The sequence below is a fragment of the Haliotis rubra genome, unplaced genomic scaffold (genome assembly GCF_003918875.1).
Source record: "Haliotis rubra isolate DU_JTF1 unplaced genomic scaffold, ASM391887v1 Scf32, whole genome shotgun sequence".
In the NCBI taxonomy this organism is placed as follows: domain Eukaryota; kingdom Metazoa; phylum Mollusca; class Gastropoda; order Lepetellida; family Haliotidae; genus Haliotis; species Haliotis rubra.
In genome coordinates, this window is record NW_025766991.1 from 3,468,002 (window position 1) to 3,489,539 (window position 21,538).

Consider the following 21,538-nt stretch of genomic DNA (forward strand, 5'->3'; position numbering starts at 1 on the left):
GTATATGGACTATATTATCACCCTCTTGTGAAACGTCCTTGTACTACAGCCTTGTCAGTGTATATGGACTATATTATCACCTCAAGTGAATCTCCCCAGTACTACAGCCTTGTCAGTGTATATGGACTATATTATCACCTCTAGTGAATCTCCCCAGTACTACAGCCTTGTCAGTGTATATGGACTATATTATCACCTCTTGTGAATCTCCCCTGTACTACAGCCTTGTCAGTGTATATGGACTATATTATCACCTCATGTGAATCTCCCCAGTACTACAGCCTTGTCAGTGTATATGGACTATATTACCACCTCTTTTGAAACGTCCTTGTACTACAGCCTTGTCAGTGTATATGGACTATATTATCACCTCTAGTGAATCTCCCCTGTACTACAGCCTTGTCAGTATATATGGACTATATTATCACCCATGTTGATCCCCGATATTACAACATGTAAAATCATGTCAGTCTACATGACCTATACTACCACCCCATGTTAATCTCTATTATATTAAAACATGCTGAATTGTAATTGTATATGGGCTATATCACCCTATGGTAATATCCATTGTATTACAGCATGTACAGTTACATGAGCAGAGGTTGATCCCTGTTATCAAGATGATAGCGTCATCGCCCATGTTGAATCTCCAAGCTCTGCACACCCAATCTCCCCTCCAGGAAGCAATAATCATCTGACAGAACCAGCCTGGGTGTCACTCTCAGACATTCCCTACTTAATGCTTACATCATGCCATGAATGAAAACTACCGCCCCCACGCCGCCATGATGCCACTCCAAGCCTTGCCTCTATGTCAGTAATAGACAGACACCGGTTGTCTCCGATACAACAGAACTGAATATTTGGGGACACAAACTTAAACTGCCATTCTTGTTGCCACTCAATAATGTAATCTCAGCCTTTTCTGCGTTTGACAATAAACCAATTTAAGCCGTATCTAATATTAACTCCACCATGTATATATAGTCCTCCTGGAGAAGCTTGGATGCCAAGGAGATGGTCTCAGATAATTTTTAATTCCATGACTGTGTGGGAGGCATGTGTACTTTGAATATCAAGGGGTCCTGAACGGAGGCTGAATGCTGACATGATTATGAACTCCGGCTGTCAACTTTCAGCAAAGAAACAGAAACACATTGAGGAAAACATTTCCACATTTTCAAGGGATGATTGTGTAGGAAGGCTGAAGGATGGCTCCACTCATGATATTCTTAATGCTAGTTTCTTCATTCACAGCCTGAAGAGGCAAAGTGACTCAGAGACTAATGGAAATCAAATTTTGAATGTTTTGAATTAAAAACGGAGCAACTTTATATTTAGTCCAAATGATCTATATTTGGAGAGAGAAATAAGAGTGATAGTATGTGCTCCTCGAAGTAAGAACATCCAATCTTTTCATATGGCAATAGTTAATCTGTCAACGCATGAGAAAAAACCCAAACTACAGTCATAGGAACACAGAGTTCTCTGACTTCTTTTGAATTGGATATAATGGCCAAGGACTCTCAGGTTTAAAGAGCTATACAAAACATGATTCTGGATATCATGTTAGAAATGGATATTGATTATTAGGGTGCTGCGTGACTTTCGTGATTAACTATTGGCAATTCAGAAGCTTAAACAACCAAGTCTACAAATGTTACATCATGCAATAAAACAATATGGTTTGCAACTTTTTAAATAATATTTCTACTTTACTTGTAGGCTGCAGGTTTCCATGTGTATCAAGAACTGCCAACTGTCTGCTAGACTAATGCTTAGTCCATGAATATATATAATTTTGATAATAACAAACAAGCCCATTTAAATTGAAAAGGAGCCCTAGGGAGACCAGAGAACCTGAACCTGAGGAAATCTAGACTTGCTTTATTTAGGGCTTTAGCACTGCAGAGAGGGCTTGGCAGTAGGGAAAATAATGTGGTTCAGGGACTGTGAGACAGACTAACTGTCTGCCTACAGATCATCCTAATTAGTTGTAAGGACAATATTCCAGGAATTAACAGCCTTCTCCATACCAGTGAGACAATGAAGGTATTTGCATAAAACAGATCTCATTCGTCTCTCTTCATCAAAGGGGCTATTTCAAGAACACAGATAATATTCAAATCACAACTAAATAAGGAAAAGATCCCAACTTGTCTTTGAATGTTGAAGTTTCATGGACCCAGATTTTTTAAACCTACGTGATGAAGACCATAACAGGTAAAAGTTTGAAACTTTGCTTAATATGTTCAGATGAAACATGTCTTACAGAGTGAACATTATGGGGTTAGAAAGGAGACGGAAAGTAATTTATAAGGCAGCTAAATAAATTGGGTGGCCAGAGTCGATGACTTCACACCCTAATATCAAGGGATGATGCTCATAATGTCAATCACCAGATTGTCTGGTTCAGACTCCATCATATACCTGGAATACTACTGAGTGTGGCGTTAAATATCAAACCTTATGACCATAATCACTGCAGAGAGAATCATAAACTGACACAAGAATTACCTGTAGTAAAATAACAAAAACAGTTCCTTTCAAAATACTTCATCAGGTCTGCAATATGGATTCTGAATACAACTCTTGAACATCACAATATAGCTCACTGAGATACCATGCCGCAGTGAAGCATGATTACCCCACCAGACACATTATACTGACTCCGAGCCGACCTGTCCTTGTTTTACCCATTAATGCCGAGTGAAAGCAGAGACCAAGAAGTACCATATTTTAAAGTCTCTTGGTATGACGCAGCCGGGGATCGAACCCGCGGCCTTCCGCTACAACTATTGAACTTCACAGTATATACTGGCACAATTTGAACTAACACACTTGTCCCTAACCATGGCCAATATCCACAAAACGTTTACTGTAATAAGAGCATACTGACTGACTGAGTTTGGTTTTACGCCGCTTTTAGCAATATTCCAGCAACATCACAGCGGGGGACACCAGAAATGGGCTTCACACATTGTACCCATGTGGGGATTCGAACCCGGGTCTTCGGCGTGACGAGCCAACACTTTAACCATTAGGCTACCCCACCGCCCCCATAAGAGCAGAATCTTTTAAGGAAATGTAATGGCAGGATCTGTTTTACATCATCTGACTCAGTAGAACAACATCTCCCGCTTTGATGAATAATAATCAAAGAGCAGAATCATGTTCCCCAACCTTTCTCTCCACCATTGACAAGCTCAGACGCTTGAGAGTACATTAAGATCACATCAATCAAGAATCACATTCACCCATTTGTGATGGACAGTAATTTCAATGTCACTAATTGATTCTGCAAACCACAACATTAAAATCATCCAGTAGTTTCCAAAATGGTTAATAAAATATTGAACAGGCCGACCTTTATCTTTTCATTGAGACGAAACTTTCAAACTAATCGTATTAAAACAATTTAACATGGCCATAAGAGAATTGCTTGCAGGTTTTTTTGCCTTATATTATGGATTTGAGAGAATCTGTTTTATGGGATTCGTTTCAACGGAAAACTGATTCATAATTAGGGAATCAGTGTTCCTGAATCATTCAATTTGGTGTTTTTCTCCACATGGCTGAACTCTAGGAAATTAATTTCGCAAGTCACTGTGATTAACCTGACCACCCAGAGGGGATTTTCCCTTGTCTGTGCAAGGCTATAAACTTGATAAACACTGGTTGAAGGGGGAAGCCACTCTGACATTTTACTGCAACAAGCTGATCTTCAGACATGTCGGAGTGTGCCCTGCCAGAGATGTGCTGTGGTGTTCAGTACAGATTGCAATCACTTCCAAGAACCCTGTTATCTGTGGTAAGAGGAGGGCGTAATGATCAAAAGTGGTGAGACGTAAACCACATTGCAATTCAGAAATACTATCTGATATACCCTGCTGTGTGTCACATTTTATATCTCATGTTTAGTCCAGGCAGGTGGGGGCGGTGGGGTAGCCTAGTAGTTAAAGCGTTCACTTGTCACCCTGAGGACCCGGGTTCGATTTCGCACATGGGCACAATGTGTGAAGCCCATTTCTGGTGTCCCACGCCGTGATATTGCTGGAATATTGCTAAAAGTGGCATAAAACCATACCTACTCACTCACTTCAGACAGGTAAGATGGGAACGATGGATTAGAAAAAAATACCTGTTATGTTGGAATAATGATTGTTGGTCTGCTGTTTAATGTCACACTCAGCAATATTCCAGTTATATGAAGGAGGCATCAAACCGTCAATAATCCTGTGACTGATATCAGAAACAATGATCGACTCCGTCATGGTACAATGGCATGAGGTAAGGTGAGGTGAAATTGGGTTTAACGTCGTGCTTGAGAATATTTCGCTCATATGATGACGTGCATGCGTGTGTATGTGTATGTGTGGCTGCTTGTACTAGCCCAGACTTAAGCTGGTTTTATAGTGCTAGCCCACTGAGATACCATGCCGCAGTGAAGCATGAATACCCCACTCAGACACATTATACTGACTCCGACCAGTCCTTGTTGTACCCATTAATGCCGAGCGCCAGGCAGGGACCAACAAGTACCATATTTTAACGTCTTTTGGTATGACACGGTCGGGGATCGAACCCGCGACCTTCCGCTCTCCGGGCGGATGCTCTAACCACTACACCACGGAGGCAGTCCACAATGGCATGAACACCCAATCTACTTGGCCGGTGAACAGTTGAGTCTGGACCTATTCTTGATGGGCATACCTACTGAGGATTCATTATCAATTTGAGAAGATACTGCATGTGTTTGAATGTTATGGGTTGAAATATTTTGAAGGATTCAGGAAGGTATAATTTATTTCGTAAAGTTGAGAAAACCTTAAAACAATAACTGATTTATAATTAAATATACAAAACCAGCCAGTTGTTGGCAAAAAATAAATGAATCACAAACTAACACTCAAATTTAAAGGATTCAAAATGTCCCCCAAGGTGTGAGTGAATGTTGTAACAAGCACGAATCCAGCTAACTCAAGGTAGCCTGTTGAAAATGTACTTGTCCCACAATTATTTTTCCAGTTAAACTGTAATCGTTATCATATTCGCAGTTGTTAAGATTAAATCAAGACTGAACTTTACAGTTGAAAACACAGCCAAAACCTCAAAGCCTCCCAGTATTTATTAATCAAAGGAAATAGAGCAACATGGATTTCCACTTCAGCTTCTATGGCAAGCATTCATCTACAGCTACAACAACGTCACCTCACAAGAAATTACAGCACTGCCATTACTGCTTTTCATACAGGATCAAAAGAATGGCTGACCCAAGCCAATGAAGTTCCCGTCACATCAAACACGCTGGCCCTCGAGACAAATGCTAGTTCAATCAGGTGCAGGCAGTGATGTATGTCCTTGTGTATAATGCACACCCATTTCTGGGTACAACTTTCGGGAACTATTTGTTTACTGTTTAATGCTGGACTCAGCGATACTTCACCTATATGGCGTCAGTCTGTAAATAATTGAGTCTGGACCAGACAATCCAGTGATTATTATCATGAGCATCGATCTACGCAATTGGGATACAATGACATGTGTCAACCAAGTCAGTAAGCCTGACCACCCGATCCTGTTAGTCACCTCTTATGACAAGCATGGGTTGCTGAAAACAAATCCTGACCCGGATCTTCACGGGTCATTCACAGTCAAAATCTACATTGTTACACTTTAGGTGAAAGAACAGGAAAGAGTCAACTTTGTCAAGATTAAGACTATTGTTTATAATTGATTCTTCAAACAGGCAAGAAACGACAGCAGTCGTACATAAATTCTCACAAAGATTCAGTTTAAAAATATCCCATAATAGAATATTAATGCAAATGATCAGTGGAAATTTTTATCTATACTACTTTTTTAATACTTTATTTGAATATCTGTTCTTTCAGTTCTCATTTAAATTATATATTATTAAAATATAAATATACTTAGGCGAAACACTTTTGTCTGCATTTTTTAAGAATGGGATTGTTTGAGTTACCAGTTGAGGCTTTCTGTGGACTTGCTAATATGTAAGCATAAACTATGTTGAGATATATTCAAACAACAAAAAATAACGACTTTTTACACAAGTCAAAGAACATAGGTCATCTGTGATATATGTCTCTGTTAATTTTGTTTATTTTCAAGGTGTTGCCAGCAGTAATCTGATTGGTTGCTGTAAATAAGGATCAGTACAACTTGCCAATCTGTTCGCACATGATTTTGCTGAAATTAATGATAATTTTATTGAAACATCGGGCATCCTTGTGTACTGTCCACTTATATTAACTTGCCTAACCCTTGTACTGTCCACTTATATCAACGTGCCTAATCCTTATACTGTCCACTTATATCAACTTGCCTAATCCTTGTACTGTCCACTTATATCAACTTGCCTAATCCTTGTACTGTCCACTTATATTAACGTGCCTAATCCTTATACTGTCCACTTGTATTAACTTGCCTAATCCTTGTACTGTCCACTTGTATTAACTTGCCTAATCCTTGTACTGTCCACTTGTATTAACTTGCCTAATCCTTGTACTGTCCACTTATATTAACGTGTCTAATCCTTGTACTGTCCACTTGTATTAACTTGCCTAATCCTTATACTGTCCACTTGTATTAACTTGCTAATCCTTACTGTCCACTTGTACTGTCCACTTGTATTAACTTGCCTAATCCTTGTACTGTCCACTTATATTAACGTGCCTAATCCTTATACTGTCCACTTGTATTAACTTGCCTAATCCTTATGCTGTCCACTTGTATTAACTTGCCTAATCCTTGTACTGTCCACTTGTATTAACTTGCCTAATCCTTGTACTGTCCACTTATATTAACGTGCCTAATCCTTATACTGTCCACTTATATTAACGTGCCTAATCCTTGTACTGTCCACTTGTATTAACTTGCCTAATCTTCATACTGTCCACTTATATTAACTTGCCTAATCCTTGTACTGTCCACTCATATCAACTTGCCTAATCCTTGTACTGTCCACTTACAGTAACTTGTCTAATACAAGGACAGTGAATGAGTTCAGTTTTATGCCACTTTAATCTATATTCCAGCAATATCACTGGGGGGCACAGCAGAAATGGGCGTCACACATTGTACCCACTTCGGTCTACGGCAAGATGAGCGAACGCTTTAACCACTAGACTACCCCACGACCCGATATAAGGACAGATCTACAAAACATCCTTCAAGTTTTCATTCAGTACACCCTTGGAGCAAGGCTCAACTATTGAAAGTTTACAGAAACCTTTCTGACTGATATTTAAATAGATCTTCAAATTGCATGTTACACAGTACATTCTCCCATAATCAGCTTACAGTATGTTAAGCTGTAACATGTCTCATTTCAACTGAACTGCAATGGATTTTATTGTGCATGTGTTCTGGAATAGGAATGTTTTGTCGGACTCTACTGCACTAACTTCCTCACATGCGATTTGTCAAGCAGCAGAATGGAGTTGCCTCCCATGTGGACACTAAAATAAATATTATTTACAAGACTTTCGTATAGGCTGTCCATTCCAAATATAGGGCTTGAAATAATGAGGTTCGACTATGTGCACAAATGTTGAGCAAACCTTTTGATTTTGTCTGTGTCAGTATTTGCATATACTATTTTGACATTTATTTCTTAGGCATCCTTAATAAAGGATGCTCTGGTCCTCTCAGTTTTGTCCTGGTGAATTACACCTACAAATATCCATCCTGCTCAACTTTTGATTGGGATAAGCAGACATGTCATTCTTTTCAAATACTCACCTGAAGTACTATGAAAATCTACCTGTGAAGATCTGGGTTAGAATTGGTCTTCAGCAACCAATGCTTGTCGTAAGAGGCAACTAACGGGATCAGGTGGTCAAGCTCGCTGACTTGGTTGACACATTTTAACATATCCCAATTGCGTAGATCGATGCTCATGCCGTTGATCATAGGTTTTTCTGGTCCTGACTCGATTATTTACAGATCGCTGCCATAGCTGGAATATTGCTGAGTGCAGCATTAAACAGCAAACCAACCAACCACTAAAATCAGTTTTGTGTAGAATGGAAGGATAAAATTATCCCTATCAATATGGAGTTGAATACATCAAAGCACATACTCACCATAGCTAAAGAAGAAGTGCCGGTAGTAATATGCTCCGTAATCCACATATTCAATCACATGACCTTTATGAGAGATAAGGGGAGGTAACACATGTCCAGAAGGTGCAGGCGAAGAGTCCAAAACGGCCACCCCGCAACACGCAGGATGTCGATACCAAGACATTGCACTATGAATATGATTACTGCTGTTACTGCTGCTGGCCCCCTGAACACGCTTCTGGGCAGTCAGCTTTGTCAAACTCACAATCCTCTCCTCCTCACCACCGATCTCATTCCGGAAGAACGGGCACGACAATACAAGCTCATTGCTCTTGCCGTCCCCTTCATCGGTCCCAGCAATGATGTCTGGATCGTCCTTGTCTCCTGCGTAACTGTTCCTGTTGAAGGAGGCAGCAGAAGCACCTGTTGCAGTGTTTTTCATAATCCCTGAATGATTCTTGTTCTTTATATCGCTCAAATTCACACCAACACTCTGACAATCAAAGTGTGCAAGAGCTTTCCGCCTATACCGTTCCTCGGCCCTACCATCATCAGGAAAGCTATAGTCTGTTTTCCCCGTGACATCAGCATCAGGCTTTCCGCCAAACACTTTCTTCAGAATGCCAGGATTACCATCAGTTATTGACTTAGCACGTGCTTTCCTATCCTTGAATTTTGATTTATTTTTCCCTTTGGGACTATCACTAATTTCCTCTGACTCTTTGTCCATCATTGCAGCACCATTAAGAAAGCGTCCTTTGGCATCAGCCTTGCCACGAAGCACTTCCTGCAACTGTGGCGGAGCAGGACTTCTCTGATCTGGGTTTTCATTCTGGTAGCCCCTCAACATTGCAAAGAAGTTTTCAGTGCTAGTCCCTAGCTGATCTAGGGAGGAGGTGCTACCATACTCCCGATGAATTGCTGCGGGTGGAAGGCCCTCCTCCACAACTTCAACTGTGTCCATCTCAAGGTTACTATTGCTTCGGTATAAACCACGACTAGTCCTTCGAGATGAGGAGGATTTCTCTACAGGTTTTGGGGGAACTGAGGGTTTTGACGGTGTTTTGGTTTTATCTATGCTAAAATTTTGCGTTCTTGTTCTGTTTGTATGACCATGAGGGCCATGGAACGTCCTTGCTCGACTTCTACCTGTTCCTATCCGCTCACTCATGGAGCTGCGCATGTCGATAATTCCCGCTTTCATTTGAGCACGATAGAAATTATTAGATGAGGCAGGTTCAATCCCTGAATTCAAGGCATCCTCTGTTGAGGAGTGTGCATATCCTTCAAGATAATCCTTACGGTCAATGTTAGAATGGCTGCCGGAGTAACCTCCTGATCGACTGACACTTTTACCAGAGTATGTTGGTGCCACCTGTTGTTGGTAGTACTCCACTGCTTGCATAGCTCGCTCTCGGACAGTGTCAAGATCAGGTTTGTTTTGAAACGGCTGGTTTTTTGTAGCCATAATCTTGACTAGCGTGAAGAATTACACTTATGCTTGCCCAAACATGCCAAGTGATCTTCTTCCATCATGAACACCAAAAACAATCCTTGTTTAAAAATGTAACTGTTCAGAAGGAGAACCCTTCCAGCACCTATTTACATATATTGTTATCCATGCTTGCGAAGAGGTTGTCACACAATAGTACCATGATGCATTGCAAGCAGAATCATTATCCATTAGAGTTCACATTTTGTAGAATTATGATTCATCTCCGCACAGAAGCAGACGACACACAAGCTTCCATTTCCTATTGGTGCTTGACCAGCTCTCATTGCCAGAGTGGGGTCACACAATAGTAGCCAACAGTTTCCTGGCCTGTGTTCAGAGGGACCCAGCCATCTTCCTCCAACCATTCCCTTCAGCAAGATAAGGTCCCACAGACTTCACCTGCAACAGTTAGCAGATTAAATACATCAGAAGTGTTTCCTGTCAGAGCAGCTCTCACTAGTGGCGACTGACACACTACATTCAGACCACTTCAAATAGACATGGCCCTAATAGTTATTTAATTGCTTCTATATATAAAGTATGGAGCCAATTAATAGACGCTGCGTCAGAAATGAGATTACCACTAATGAAATTTCATGAAGGCAACATCATGGGATGAGTCTGTGACGTTATTAGCGTTTCTGTTTGGGATGTATCCAGGATGAGCAATAACATAAACAAGATGATTTTCTGCACAATTTATTATATACTGCAGTTATTACATGTTGGTAGAAACAACAATTACAATTTCAAAATGTTTTCCTACACAACTTATTGTATATTGCAGTTATTGTAATTGTTGTTTCTACCAACAAGTAATTTCAAAATGGTTTTCTACACAATTTATTATATACTGCAGTTATTACTTGTTGGTAGAAACAACAATTACAATTTCAAAATGGTTTTCTAAACAATTTATTGTATACTGCAGTTATTACTTGTTGGTAGAAACAACAATTACAATTTCAAAATGGTTTTCTACACAACTTATTGTATACTGAAGTTATTACTTGTTGGTAGAAACAACAATTACAATTTCAAAATGATTTTCTACACAATTTATTATATACTGCAGTCATTACTTATTGGTAGAAACAACAATTACAATTTCAAAATGGTTTCCTACACAATTTATTGTATACTGCAGTTATTACTTGTTGGTAGCAACAACAATTACAATTTCAAAATGGTTTTCTACACAATTTATTGTATACTGAAGTTATAACTTGTTGGTAGAAACAACAATTACAATTTCAAAATGGTTTTCTACACAATTTATTGTATACTGCAGTTATTACTTGTTGGTAGAAACAACAATTACAATTTCAAAATGGTTTTCTACACAACTTATTGTATACTGCAGTTATTACTTGTTGGTAGAAACAACAATTACAATTTCAAAATGGTTTTCTACACAATTTATTGTATACTGCAGTTATTACATGTTGGTAGAAACAACAATTACAATTTCAAAATGGTTTTCTACACAAATTATTGTATATTGCAGTTATTACTTGTTTGTAGAAACAACAATTACAATTTCAAAATGGTTTTCTAAACAACGTATTGTATATTGCAGTTATTACTTGTAGGTAGAAACAACAATTACAATTTCAAAATGGTTTTCTACACAATTTATTGTATATTGAAGTTATTACTTGTTGGTAGAAACAACAATTATAATCCCAAAATGTTTTTCTACACAACTTATTGTATATAACAGTTATCACATAGTAGATGACACAGTAACACATATTATGTTATCCAAGATGGTTTGTGCACAACATCTTGTCTACAGCAGTTATCACATAGGGACTGTACTATACTTGTTATTTATACCAAACACAATGATGTTTTCAACACTTCCATATTAATGAGCTTCAGATTTTAGTGTTTGTTGTTAGATACCAAAAATAAAAAAAACCATATGAGCAATTGTCAAGTGGATAGGATTTGGTGCATTATAAATGTACACATAGAAATTAGTATTAAAACAAAGATGGCTTTTTCTCTCAGTTCATTAAATACTAAACTGTGCCTGGAGAATATATCATTGAAAGCAATAAAAGTTATCATTAATTCAAACAAATACAAACTATATATGCTAGGGGTGACTACATGTTTACAAGAAGAACAAATATTAATTTGACTCCTAAAACATTTATACAGGTAATACAAACCTTATGCAAGTCAAGGAAAAAGAAAGAGTTTCATGTTTGAAATAAACTGTTCATGAAAGCAGGATTATAAGACATCTGAGCTTAATACAATGACATAACACCAGAAGCTAGAAGATGGGTGAAGTGGTTTTAGAGTTAACATGGACACAATCTGCACAAATAACACCATAAGTGTTTGTCAGTTGATAATGCAGAACTGCACTGCCATGGAAGTGGCCTGTAATCCTCCTCAAAACACACAAAATCCAATTTGTTGCCATTGAAACAGAAAAACTACAATTTAAAGTTTTCATTAAAGTTCAAACCCCTAGAAAGGCTTAACATCTAAAACAGATGATATGGAGGCATTTGTATGAAAACACATATTATACATGTTTTACAGAAGTACATGTGTGTATGGTTGATGCTTCTATTTGGTGAAGATGGGTCAAATAGTATTAATTTTACAAATTTGAAGATGGGTGATTTTGCTCAGAACACAAACCCTACCCTTCAAAAAAGACCAAATCCAATTTTTTGCCATTGAAACAGAAAAAACTACAATTTAAAGAAAAGTTCAAACCCCCAAAAGGCACATCTACATGATATGGAGAGGCAGTATACCAAATTTGGTGAAGATGGGTCAAATAGGTTCAGAATTTTGCTCCGGAAACGAACTTTACCTTTCAAAACGACAAAGTCCAAATTGCTGCGAAGGAAACAGAAAAAAATATAATTGAAAAATAAACTAAAACCCCCAAGAGGCACATCTATATGATATGGAGAGGCAGTATACAAATGTGAGTGTGTGAGTGAGTGAGTGAGTGAGTCTGTGAATAATTGAGTCAGGACCAGACAACCACTTTAGGTAATATTACAGCAATATCATGGTGGAGGGCACAAAAAATTGGCTAGACACACACTATGCTTATATGGGGAACATTTCTTTGACACGACAAGTGAATGCTTTACTGCCCCTAGAAGTGAAGAAAAACACTATTTGTAAATCTTGAAACTTTGAGATTTCAGTGAAGCTTTAATTGTAAACTTTGCCAATATAAATCCTGTTTGGCTCAGCAAAGAAAACTCCTGCATCTGAATCATCATCCTCTGAGTGGGACTCAACCCCTGACTAGCAGTTGCGCTGTCTACACTGACCACAATAAATGTCCAATCACTGCCTCACTCTGAATCAATAGACCTGTTAATTCTGACAAATTTAGCAGGGACTCTCACACAACACAAACATTCCCGGAAATGAAATTAGAAAAAGTTACTTGATCAGAGTGTGAGATGTTTCGACAAACAGCGACTCATCTTATCATTCATTCTTCACAGGCATTTCTCAGGAAGCTTCTGAAGCAACAGTAATCAAACCATTCATGTTTTTCTCTGTGTATGCAAACTTTCCTTTTTGAAATCTGAAGGATTAGAATTCTAAAATCCTCTTTTAACCTTCCTCATGTATAAACACAAACTTTTCAACTCATCGTTCATATATTCATCACAGTAGAACAGTCATAGAAAGGCTTCAACTGTCTTTAAAGTTTCTCGTCTAACAGCGGTGAGATCAAAATGCACAACTTGTCTGCAGCGCTTCACAATTTGATTGTCTTCCATAATCTTCCTCTGACAACATTTCTACATGATCAAGTTCAACAACACATGTGGTCCTAATTCCCCGAATATTCTTGCGATCATATGAAGAGATTTACACTTCAAATTGATATTCTCGCAAATACTCCTGGACTACATTTTTTTGGTTAAATTTGTCCGTGTTTCATACAAGCAGTACAGACCAATATCCTACTCCATAACTGTGATGAGTGATAAGTTTTACTGTTCATCCAAACACAACTTCAACTGTGATATCCTATCCTATCATTAAAAGCTGAAATAAAAGAATTGAATTTCTGGCATGAAACCAATAACTGATTTACAAGATTCCCCACATGGAGCCTGGGCATGAAGTTGAGTGAAAATATTGACAGATATATATAATGGATTGTCTCCAGTTGAGTGAAATATGGTGCTGAGTTTTATGGACAATTGCTTAAAACCTGAACGAGATTGGTCAGAATTTTGCTGAAAATTGCAAAATGAAAGCAGCATGAAAATGGAAGTCTGAGTGATGATATGTTACAAATACAGTATCAGAGGATGACTCCATGTGACTAGATAGTTGATTGGTTGTCGTTGCTTCATGCTACTTTCAGTAATATTCCAGCTATAAGGGGCCTAAAAAAGTTGTGGTTCCGATTACCCGACCGACCCTTGAATTCTGGTGCCGATCCTATTTTTCACTTGTTATATATAACCTTTGAATTTGTACAGCCACAGTATTATGTACTACTATAGTGATACCTTTATACTGATTTGTGAACTTAGTTTTAGATTTTAGATTTTAGAATACAATTGATAATTACATTTGCATTTAATTACATCACATTTCTTTCTTGTTTGTTGGTGTAACACTTAGTTCTCTTGCGGACTGATTCCTTGTTATCTTCTGGGAATCACACCAAACAAAATGTGACTACTTTAGTGGCAAAATACCAATCCTGTCAGACTGCCGACGATGAAGACCAAGACAATACTCAGCCACCATAACAGAAGGTACCGGTACATCAAGGACTGGTCGGCTCGGAGTCAGTATAATGTGTCTGAGTGGGGTATTCATGCTTCACTGCGACATGGTATCTCGGTGGGCTAGCACTATAAAACCAGCTTCAGTCTGGGCTAGTACAAGCAGTCGCACACACACATACACACGCATGCACGTCGTCATATGAGCGAAATATTCTCAAGCACAACGTAAAACCCAATTTCACCTCACCTCACCTCGAAAGCCAGTACCATCTTTTAGCTTTTATGACATTTTTTGTTTGAGTGGTGGGGTAAAGAAGGTCAGGTATGGCATGCTTATCCTTTTTACGAACACCTGGTGTTATCACATTCTTTTAGCGATGCATTCATATATTTCACAATGCTTTTTGCTTTTTACACACAATTGTTATATATATTCAAGACTGGTTTTACTGTGTTATGTTATATTCATGTAACGTTAAATCTATAAAGGGATAAAATACTACTCCCTAAAAGTTGCCCCAAAATGGGGATAGTGGAAAATGAATAAATAAAACCTTTACATGAATCAAAATATTACTAACATATAAATTGGATCTCATAAAATTAATGTCTAAAAAATATTTTCAGCGTATTCTATTCTAACTTTCCCTTTAAAAAATTGTGACAGTTTTATCTTTACAAACAATAACTTCTCAGTGTTTGCCATATTTCACTGTGGCAAATATCTCTCAATATAATTGTAGAATGTTCCCAACCAAAGGAAAAGAATATGACATTCGAATGTTGATGGGAGAAGACAGAAACTAAACAATCCGTCCATACGTCACATGACATGTAATTCCTCTTCGAGGGATTATGTTGTCTTTCACTCACAGAAATATCTTGGTTTTTAGACAATTCCTGGTCTTTTCTTTTCCTGTTCTCGTTGATTTGAATTAGACTCACAAACATAAAGAAACCTGTTTCAATTTTAACATTCTTGCCAACAGTTGACTTTTTTAGTTTGAAAATGGATGGCTTGGTATTGTCGACCACCGAGAGTTAAATCATGCACGGGATGAGAATGAATGCTTACAAGATGAGCTGTGGTTAGGATAGATGAGATTTCCATTTAATAGACACATCAACACGTCACTGTCGGGCTGATGCGAAATCAACAAGATGCCTACCTTCAATGCACAGCTATCCTGTCCAACTGAGGCTTAACTGCGGACCTCTTGGCCGATTTCTACGTCCAGGTTATTACCCACAATTCATAGTTCCATGAAACACCTGTGAAAGACAAACCTGTGTCGGTCAAAATACTGCATAAACTGTCATCTGAGAGTGTTGCGAGGGAGGGTGGGGGTCTCAAGGGGTGGGTGAGGATGTAAACACTCTCAGTGTTGATATACTGACAGATGAGATGGCATGTGGGTCTTAATGAGTGGGTGTTGTTATCAACGCTAATCAATTACAGTGCATGAAGGATGACAGATTATATAGGTGTAAATTGATGGATGAAGTGCGAGGCTGGAAAATACAGATGTGTTAAATCATCAGGTACGATATCTAAAATGCCACTCAAAGAAGTAATCATCAGGTAGGTGTGCACATCAACACCATGGCTGATATTACAGAAGTGTTTATCAGAGGAAATGAAGAAGACATTTGAAAAGTGATTTAAAAAATGTAGAGACTTCAAAGTCAGGCTATTTTTTGCAGCACTGCCGAGATAATGCAGGGAACACAAGGACCAGCTTCAACAAGTCTGGGAACTCACATAAACCTCCTTTCACAAAGCAACTTCAATGATGATCGTTCATATGCTCAACACTGGCTGGTGAAAACTGTTCTGCTGTTTACTTTACAAATCACATGAGTGAGTGAGTGAGCATGGTTTTACGTCGCTTTTTAGCAATATTCCAGCAATATCAGGGCAGGGAACACCAGAAATGGCCTTCACCCATTGTACCCATGTGGGGAATTGAACCCGGGTCTTCTCGTGGCGTGACGAAATCTTCCGCTCTCCAGAGCGAATGCTTTAACCACTAGGCTACCCCCGCCCCAACAAATCACATGAACTGAAGGAATGCAGGAAGCTGTCCCTGAGTAGGGACTGTATAAAGGCAAACACTTCATCCACTGGACTACTTTTCTAAATTAGGCATAGCATCCTGCTCTCGTATATCCATTTGGGGTTTTTGGATTGCCTAGTGGTTAATTCCCTTGTGAAACTGGAGATCTGGGTTTGATTCCTACATGGGTACACTGTGTGAAGACTAAGTCTTGGATGGCCTTGCCATGATATTGTTGGGATACTCTATAGATCACACTCACTCACACAAAGCCATTAACTTATGTTTTTAATGTTTTGTTTGTGACCATAAACATATTGAAATATTGAATATTAAAAGATTATAACTAGAGCTGGAAATAGGAAATTTGTTAAGCTGATGAGTCCAAAACAAGGCAATATTGATGCAATAAATCCAAAATTCGCAGAACATGTCAGGTACATTAACTTATGAAACTTCATTCAATATTTGTTGTAATATTACAATATTTATATTCTGTGTTCATTAGAGATCATGAGCAAATAAGTGAACTGCAGAAAATTTCAAACAAACCCAAACTGCTCAAAGCTTTGACAAGAATCCTAATCCTCTGGTTTACAGCCAAACGTGGCCAAGGCTCCCCCATTGTGAGCCTCACTGTGAGGGTGTATACATAGATTTATACCACATGGCAGAGGGTGTAGGGATGCTGCAGGTGGGGGCACACAGCAGCCACAGCACTTTCTCACACTGTTGTGTCATCTACACCACCCCCACTCAAAGCCTAATAGATATACATTACATTTCAAATCTCAACCACACTTCCATCTTGTATCAACTTTGTCATTTGTGGTATTTAATGCCAGCATGGGCTTAAATCTTGCAAAGGTACTGATAACCTTCCCTTCTGGTTCCTTACCAAGTTTTTATTTTCTTATCAATATCCTGGTTCCTTAACAAGTTTTTATTTTCTTATCAATATCCTGACACTCCTATTCCATCTCCAGACTATACAGATAATCAGCACTGTGGAACAACGTTCCACTGTTTCCAGCAAAGCATCACAGCCTGAAGTTGAACCATAGATACATCCAAAACATACAGTAAGTGCACTTCACAGGAACTGGGTTTGTGATAACCAAGAAAATATAAATGATCTATTTCTGTCGTACTGATCCAGGGTTATATTACATGAGTGCACGGAGAAGGAGTACCATTAATAAACCAGAAAGATATTGCTATCGCATCCGTAACATGCCCCCACATCAGGATGACATCATGGACAATTTATTATCATTCAAGTAAGTAATGATGTAAATATTTAGCTATTTCGTATCTATGACTAGCACTTCTGTTTATACTAAATTGGGAGAAATAGTTAGGTATGTTGTACGCCTACACATAATTCCTTTGCGCCATTTATTCGCCAGCATATTGCAACCCACGACTGCCTGCAGAGAATGCTGAGAGTTTTCTTCACATCTTGCAGATGAAACACACTTTTCTATTCCCTGGAGACAAAACTGTCCCAAAACAATTCAATCTCCCTTCACCATCATATAAACCAAAACACCTACTCCTCCCATGATCCAATGATATGCTTTGTTTTGTTGTTTAACCCTGCACTCAGCAATATTCCGGTTATATGGCGGCAGTCCGTAAATATTCGGACCAGACAATCCAGTGATCAACATCATGAGCATCAATCCACACAATTGGGATACGATAACATGTGTCAACCAAGTCTTTAAGAGCCTCTTACGACAAGCATCCAACGATATGCAGTTTCCTTGCTCCAATGAAGGCAATACAGCCTTAACACAATCAGTTTCCAAATAACATATCGATATAATTCCTTGTCAAATTATCCATCCCTTCTCCTAAAGCCTACACTCACCAGACCTTCTTCATTTTCAGAAACTGTGGAAATCTAGACTTGCAACATAATCTAGACTTGCATGGGCTTTCTTGGATATATTTGTTTCAGGGTCTGTATGGCAGACTACAGATGTACCTTCAGTACCCACCGTAAGCTCCTTTAACACTATCCATATCCTAATCACAAAATAAACACACACTGATGTACCCCCCATATATTACTCAGAGGTACAGATAAGCTGCGTATCTGCGTAAATTACGCAAATATTTATGTGAAAACTCAATTCCTATTAAGGCTATTGCGTGAATTTTTGTAAATACTCAATAGATGTGATCTTACATGCGTACACACAAAAATGTAAAATCTTAGCTTGCGTACCGGTGGATAGATAAAATAACTGAGGTATTTTGAGAGGTTCTGTTTCAGGACTTGACCTTGGCAACTTGCAGTCTTTCTTATTGTTTCCCATATCACAGATCAAATATACATAACAAACACTAACATTTAAACTTTATTACATTTTTACAATTAATGGAAAATGACAAAATACCCAATTGAGTTTGAGTGAAGTGAGTACAATTTATTTGGTTACTCAAAGGAAAATTAGGATACTCAATTGAGAGGAACACAAGCGCGTACATAACTCAATGACCCAAAAAGTTATCTGTAGCTCTGTTACCTCATACACTTTCCCCCACACACTGTCAGAGGAACACTTGATAATCTCCCTCTGCCTTCGACCACACAGGAAAACCTGATAGGACATCCTCCTTCCCTCCCAACTTAGAACAAACGAGGCTGCCATCTACAAGTGCAGCCTTGCCTATCTCTTGTCCACTACTCTGGTGTAGCCTTGCTCCAAGGCTGTACTGAGTGCTAAGCCCATGCATGTACAGTAATTCTATCCTTTAAAGAGGCAAGTCTGGATAAGCCGACTCTAGGACCCCAGTCTGTTATTTATATTTTTTTTTTAGAAATTATCATTTAAACTATTAACTATTAACTTAGAGACTTGTGCAAGTCTAGCTCTGGTGCTGCCTTCATCTGACATAAAAACTACCAAGAAGTTCCATTTTAGCTGTCCCGTACAAAATAATATGCTTCACCAATGATCTACATAATTAAAGAGGATTACCAGATAAAAAACAAGGTGTCATCACCTCCAAGGATGAAGACAACCATCTCAGATCTGCCTTGTTTACGATATGCAGCAGTATCAAATAGATACCATCTAAGCATAAAGAAGAAATAGAGAAAACATATCTGCTACTTGGTAACATGTAGAAAACACATTACACATAGCGCGCCAACATATGCACACCTTCAAATTTAACTTGTTTTACCATCTGCTATGTCAGCAACGTCAACACAGACTTACTGTTTCTAAGCAATACGGAATGCTGGAGATTATAAATACACTTGGAGCAGAAGAAGGATACTTATGGAAGATGATTTTTACAACCAGTAAATGCAACAGTGATACATTCAAAGTTGTTCTTGACAGCCAGAGTGCTTTTGTGTTTAACACTGCACTGATCTGTATGTTTGTTATTTAATGCCACACTCAGTGAGTGAGTGAGTGAGTTTAGTTTTACGCTGCAATCAGCAATATTCCAGCTATATGGCGGCGGTCTGTAAATAATCGAGTCTGGACCAGACAATCCAGTGATCAACAGCATGAGCATCGATCTGCGCAATTGGGAACCGATGACATGTGTCAACCAAGTCAGCGAACCTGACCACCCGATCCCGTTAGTCGCCTTTTATGACAAGCATAGTCGCCTTTTGTGGCAAGCATGGGTTGCTGAAAACCTATTCTACCCGGATCTTCACGGGTCCCACACTCAGTGGTACTCCAGCTAAATGATGTGAGTCTGTGAATAAGCGATGCTGGACAAGTCAATCCAGTGATTGACAATATACGCACTTATCTTAGTGATTGAATTACAGTGACAATGAAGTTAGCAAGCTTGACCACCCGATCCTATTCGTTATCAATCCCAAGCCCGGATCTTCACGCAGTATGCAACAGTGAAAATAGTCTGTCTCACAGTCCCTGAACAACATTATTTTCTCTTCTGCCTGGCACTCCCTGCAATGCTAAAGCCCTAAGTGAAGCAAATCCAGATTTCCCCAGGTTCAGGGAATCTCCTAGTCTGTTGTACAGACCCTGAAGCAAATATAGCCAAGAAAGCCCACGCTAGTCTAGAAAACGTGGCAAGTCTAGATTTCCTCAGTCTCTGAAAATGAAGAAAGTCTCAGGGCTCCTTTTCATTATATATATTTTTTTTTTACTATGAACTTTTTTCAGTAAAACATGTTCATTTCAGAGACTAGTTGTTAGTCTAGGAATCTCCAAACTCACTGGGACACCTTTTCAATTTAAATGGGTTTATTTGTTACTATCAACATTCTATATATTCAGGGTCTAAGCGTTAGTCTACAGTGAAACCAGCGATCATGGCTATGGTTCTGCCCTGGGAAGTAATCAGTGTCAATCTGGCATTTGAACCCACAACCAGCCTATCCTTGCTTGCTACTGCACAGCAAACTACAGGCAAACACCATTGTGTCAAAGTTGAAGGGACCTACTTCAATTCTTGAAGTTAATCAAGCTTCTACACCTCAAATTGTGACTAAATAAATAATACACAAGGATCAAGTGTATATTTTAACACAACTTTAAGTTCAACAAAAAAATCGACACAACAGTGTTCAACTGAACATTAACTAAGGCCTCTGGGCCTGGTGCACAAAATTCCTTTTCCTTTTGTCACCAACAGCAATGTGGTATTTTCAATTTCGATAAGAAATGCTGAGATTAGATAAGTGCAGGTGCATACAGCACCATCTTATCTGCAGTGTATATTTCTGTGAGAATCACAGAATACTGTATTTCCTCAAACACACATCACGTTGCCATTATACAGAACAACCTTGGTGTTAGGACTGCTGTAAGTCTATGTTTAGGTATTTGAGTTACATTTACTTTAGTGCTAGGATCCCTTTGTACAATGGCACCCTGGACAATACCAACAATCGTTATCCTGACATCATATAAATAATCACCTCTGGACCAGACAAACCACCGATATATACTCCCCATCAAAAGTTTAAACTCACTAGTGTAAATGTAGCCACTTACTTCAGTCAACTGATCTAAACTACAGTTTGCAAAATATTCTATACAGTTTAAGGGTACTGTTTACACATGAACTGATGTATTGTAAAACAAATTCGTAACGTTGAAAAGTTTATTGTCATGAGTTCAATAAATGATGAAACTC

General features: G+C 38.7%; 1 protein-coding gene across 5 annotated transcripts in view; it reads right to left on the reverse strand.

The window, feature by feature from the left end:
- LOC124283726 (signal-induced proliferation-associated 1-like protein 1) overlaps positions 1 to 21,538 on the reverse strand; it is a 108,603-nt gene that overhangs the window by 33,706 nt on the left and 53,359 nt on the right. For 4 of the 5 annotated variants that reach the window (XM_046719749.1, XM_046719751.1, XM_046719747.1 and 1 more), the window contains 2 exons: positions 15,506 to 15,608; positions 8,115 to 9,987 (listed from right to left, as the gene is read on the reverse strand). In XM_046719749.1, the coding sequence (XP_046575705.1) occupies positions 8,115 to 9,561 (1,447 nt within the window). In that variant the 5' untranslated portion in view covers positions 9,562 to 9,987; positions 15,506 to 15,608. The remainder of the gene's footprint in view (positions 1 to 8,114; positions 9,988 to 15,505; positions 15,609 to 21,538) is intronic. The other variant, XM_046719750.1, reaches the window with a different exon arrangement.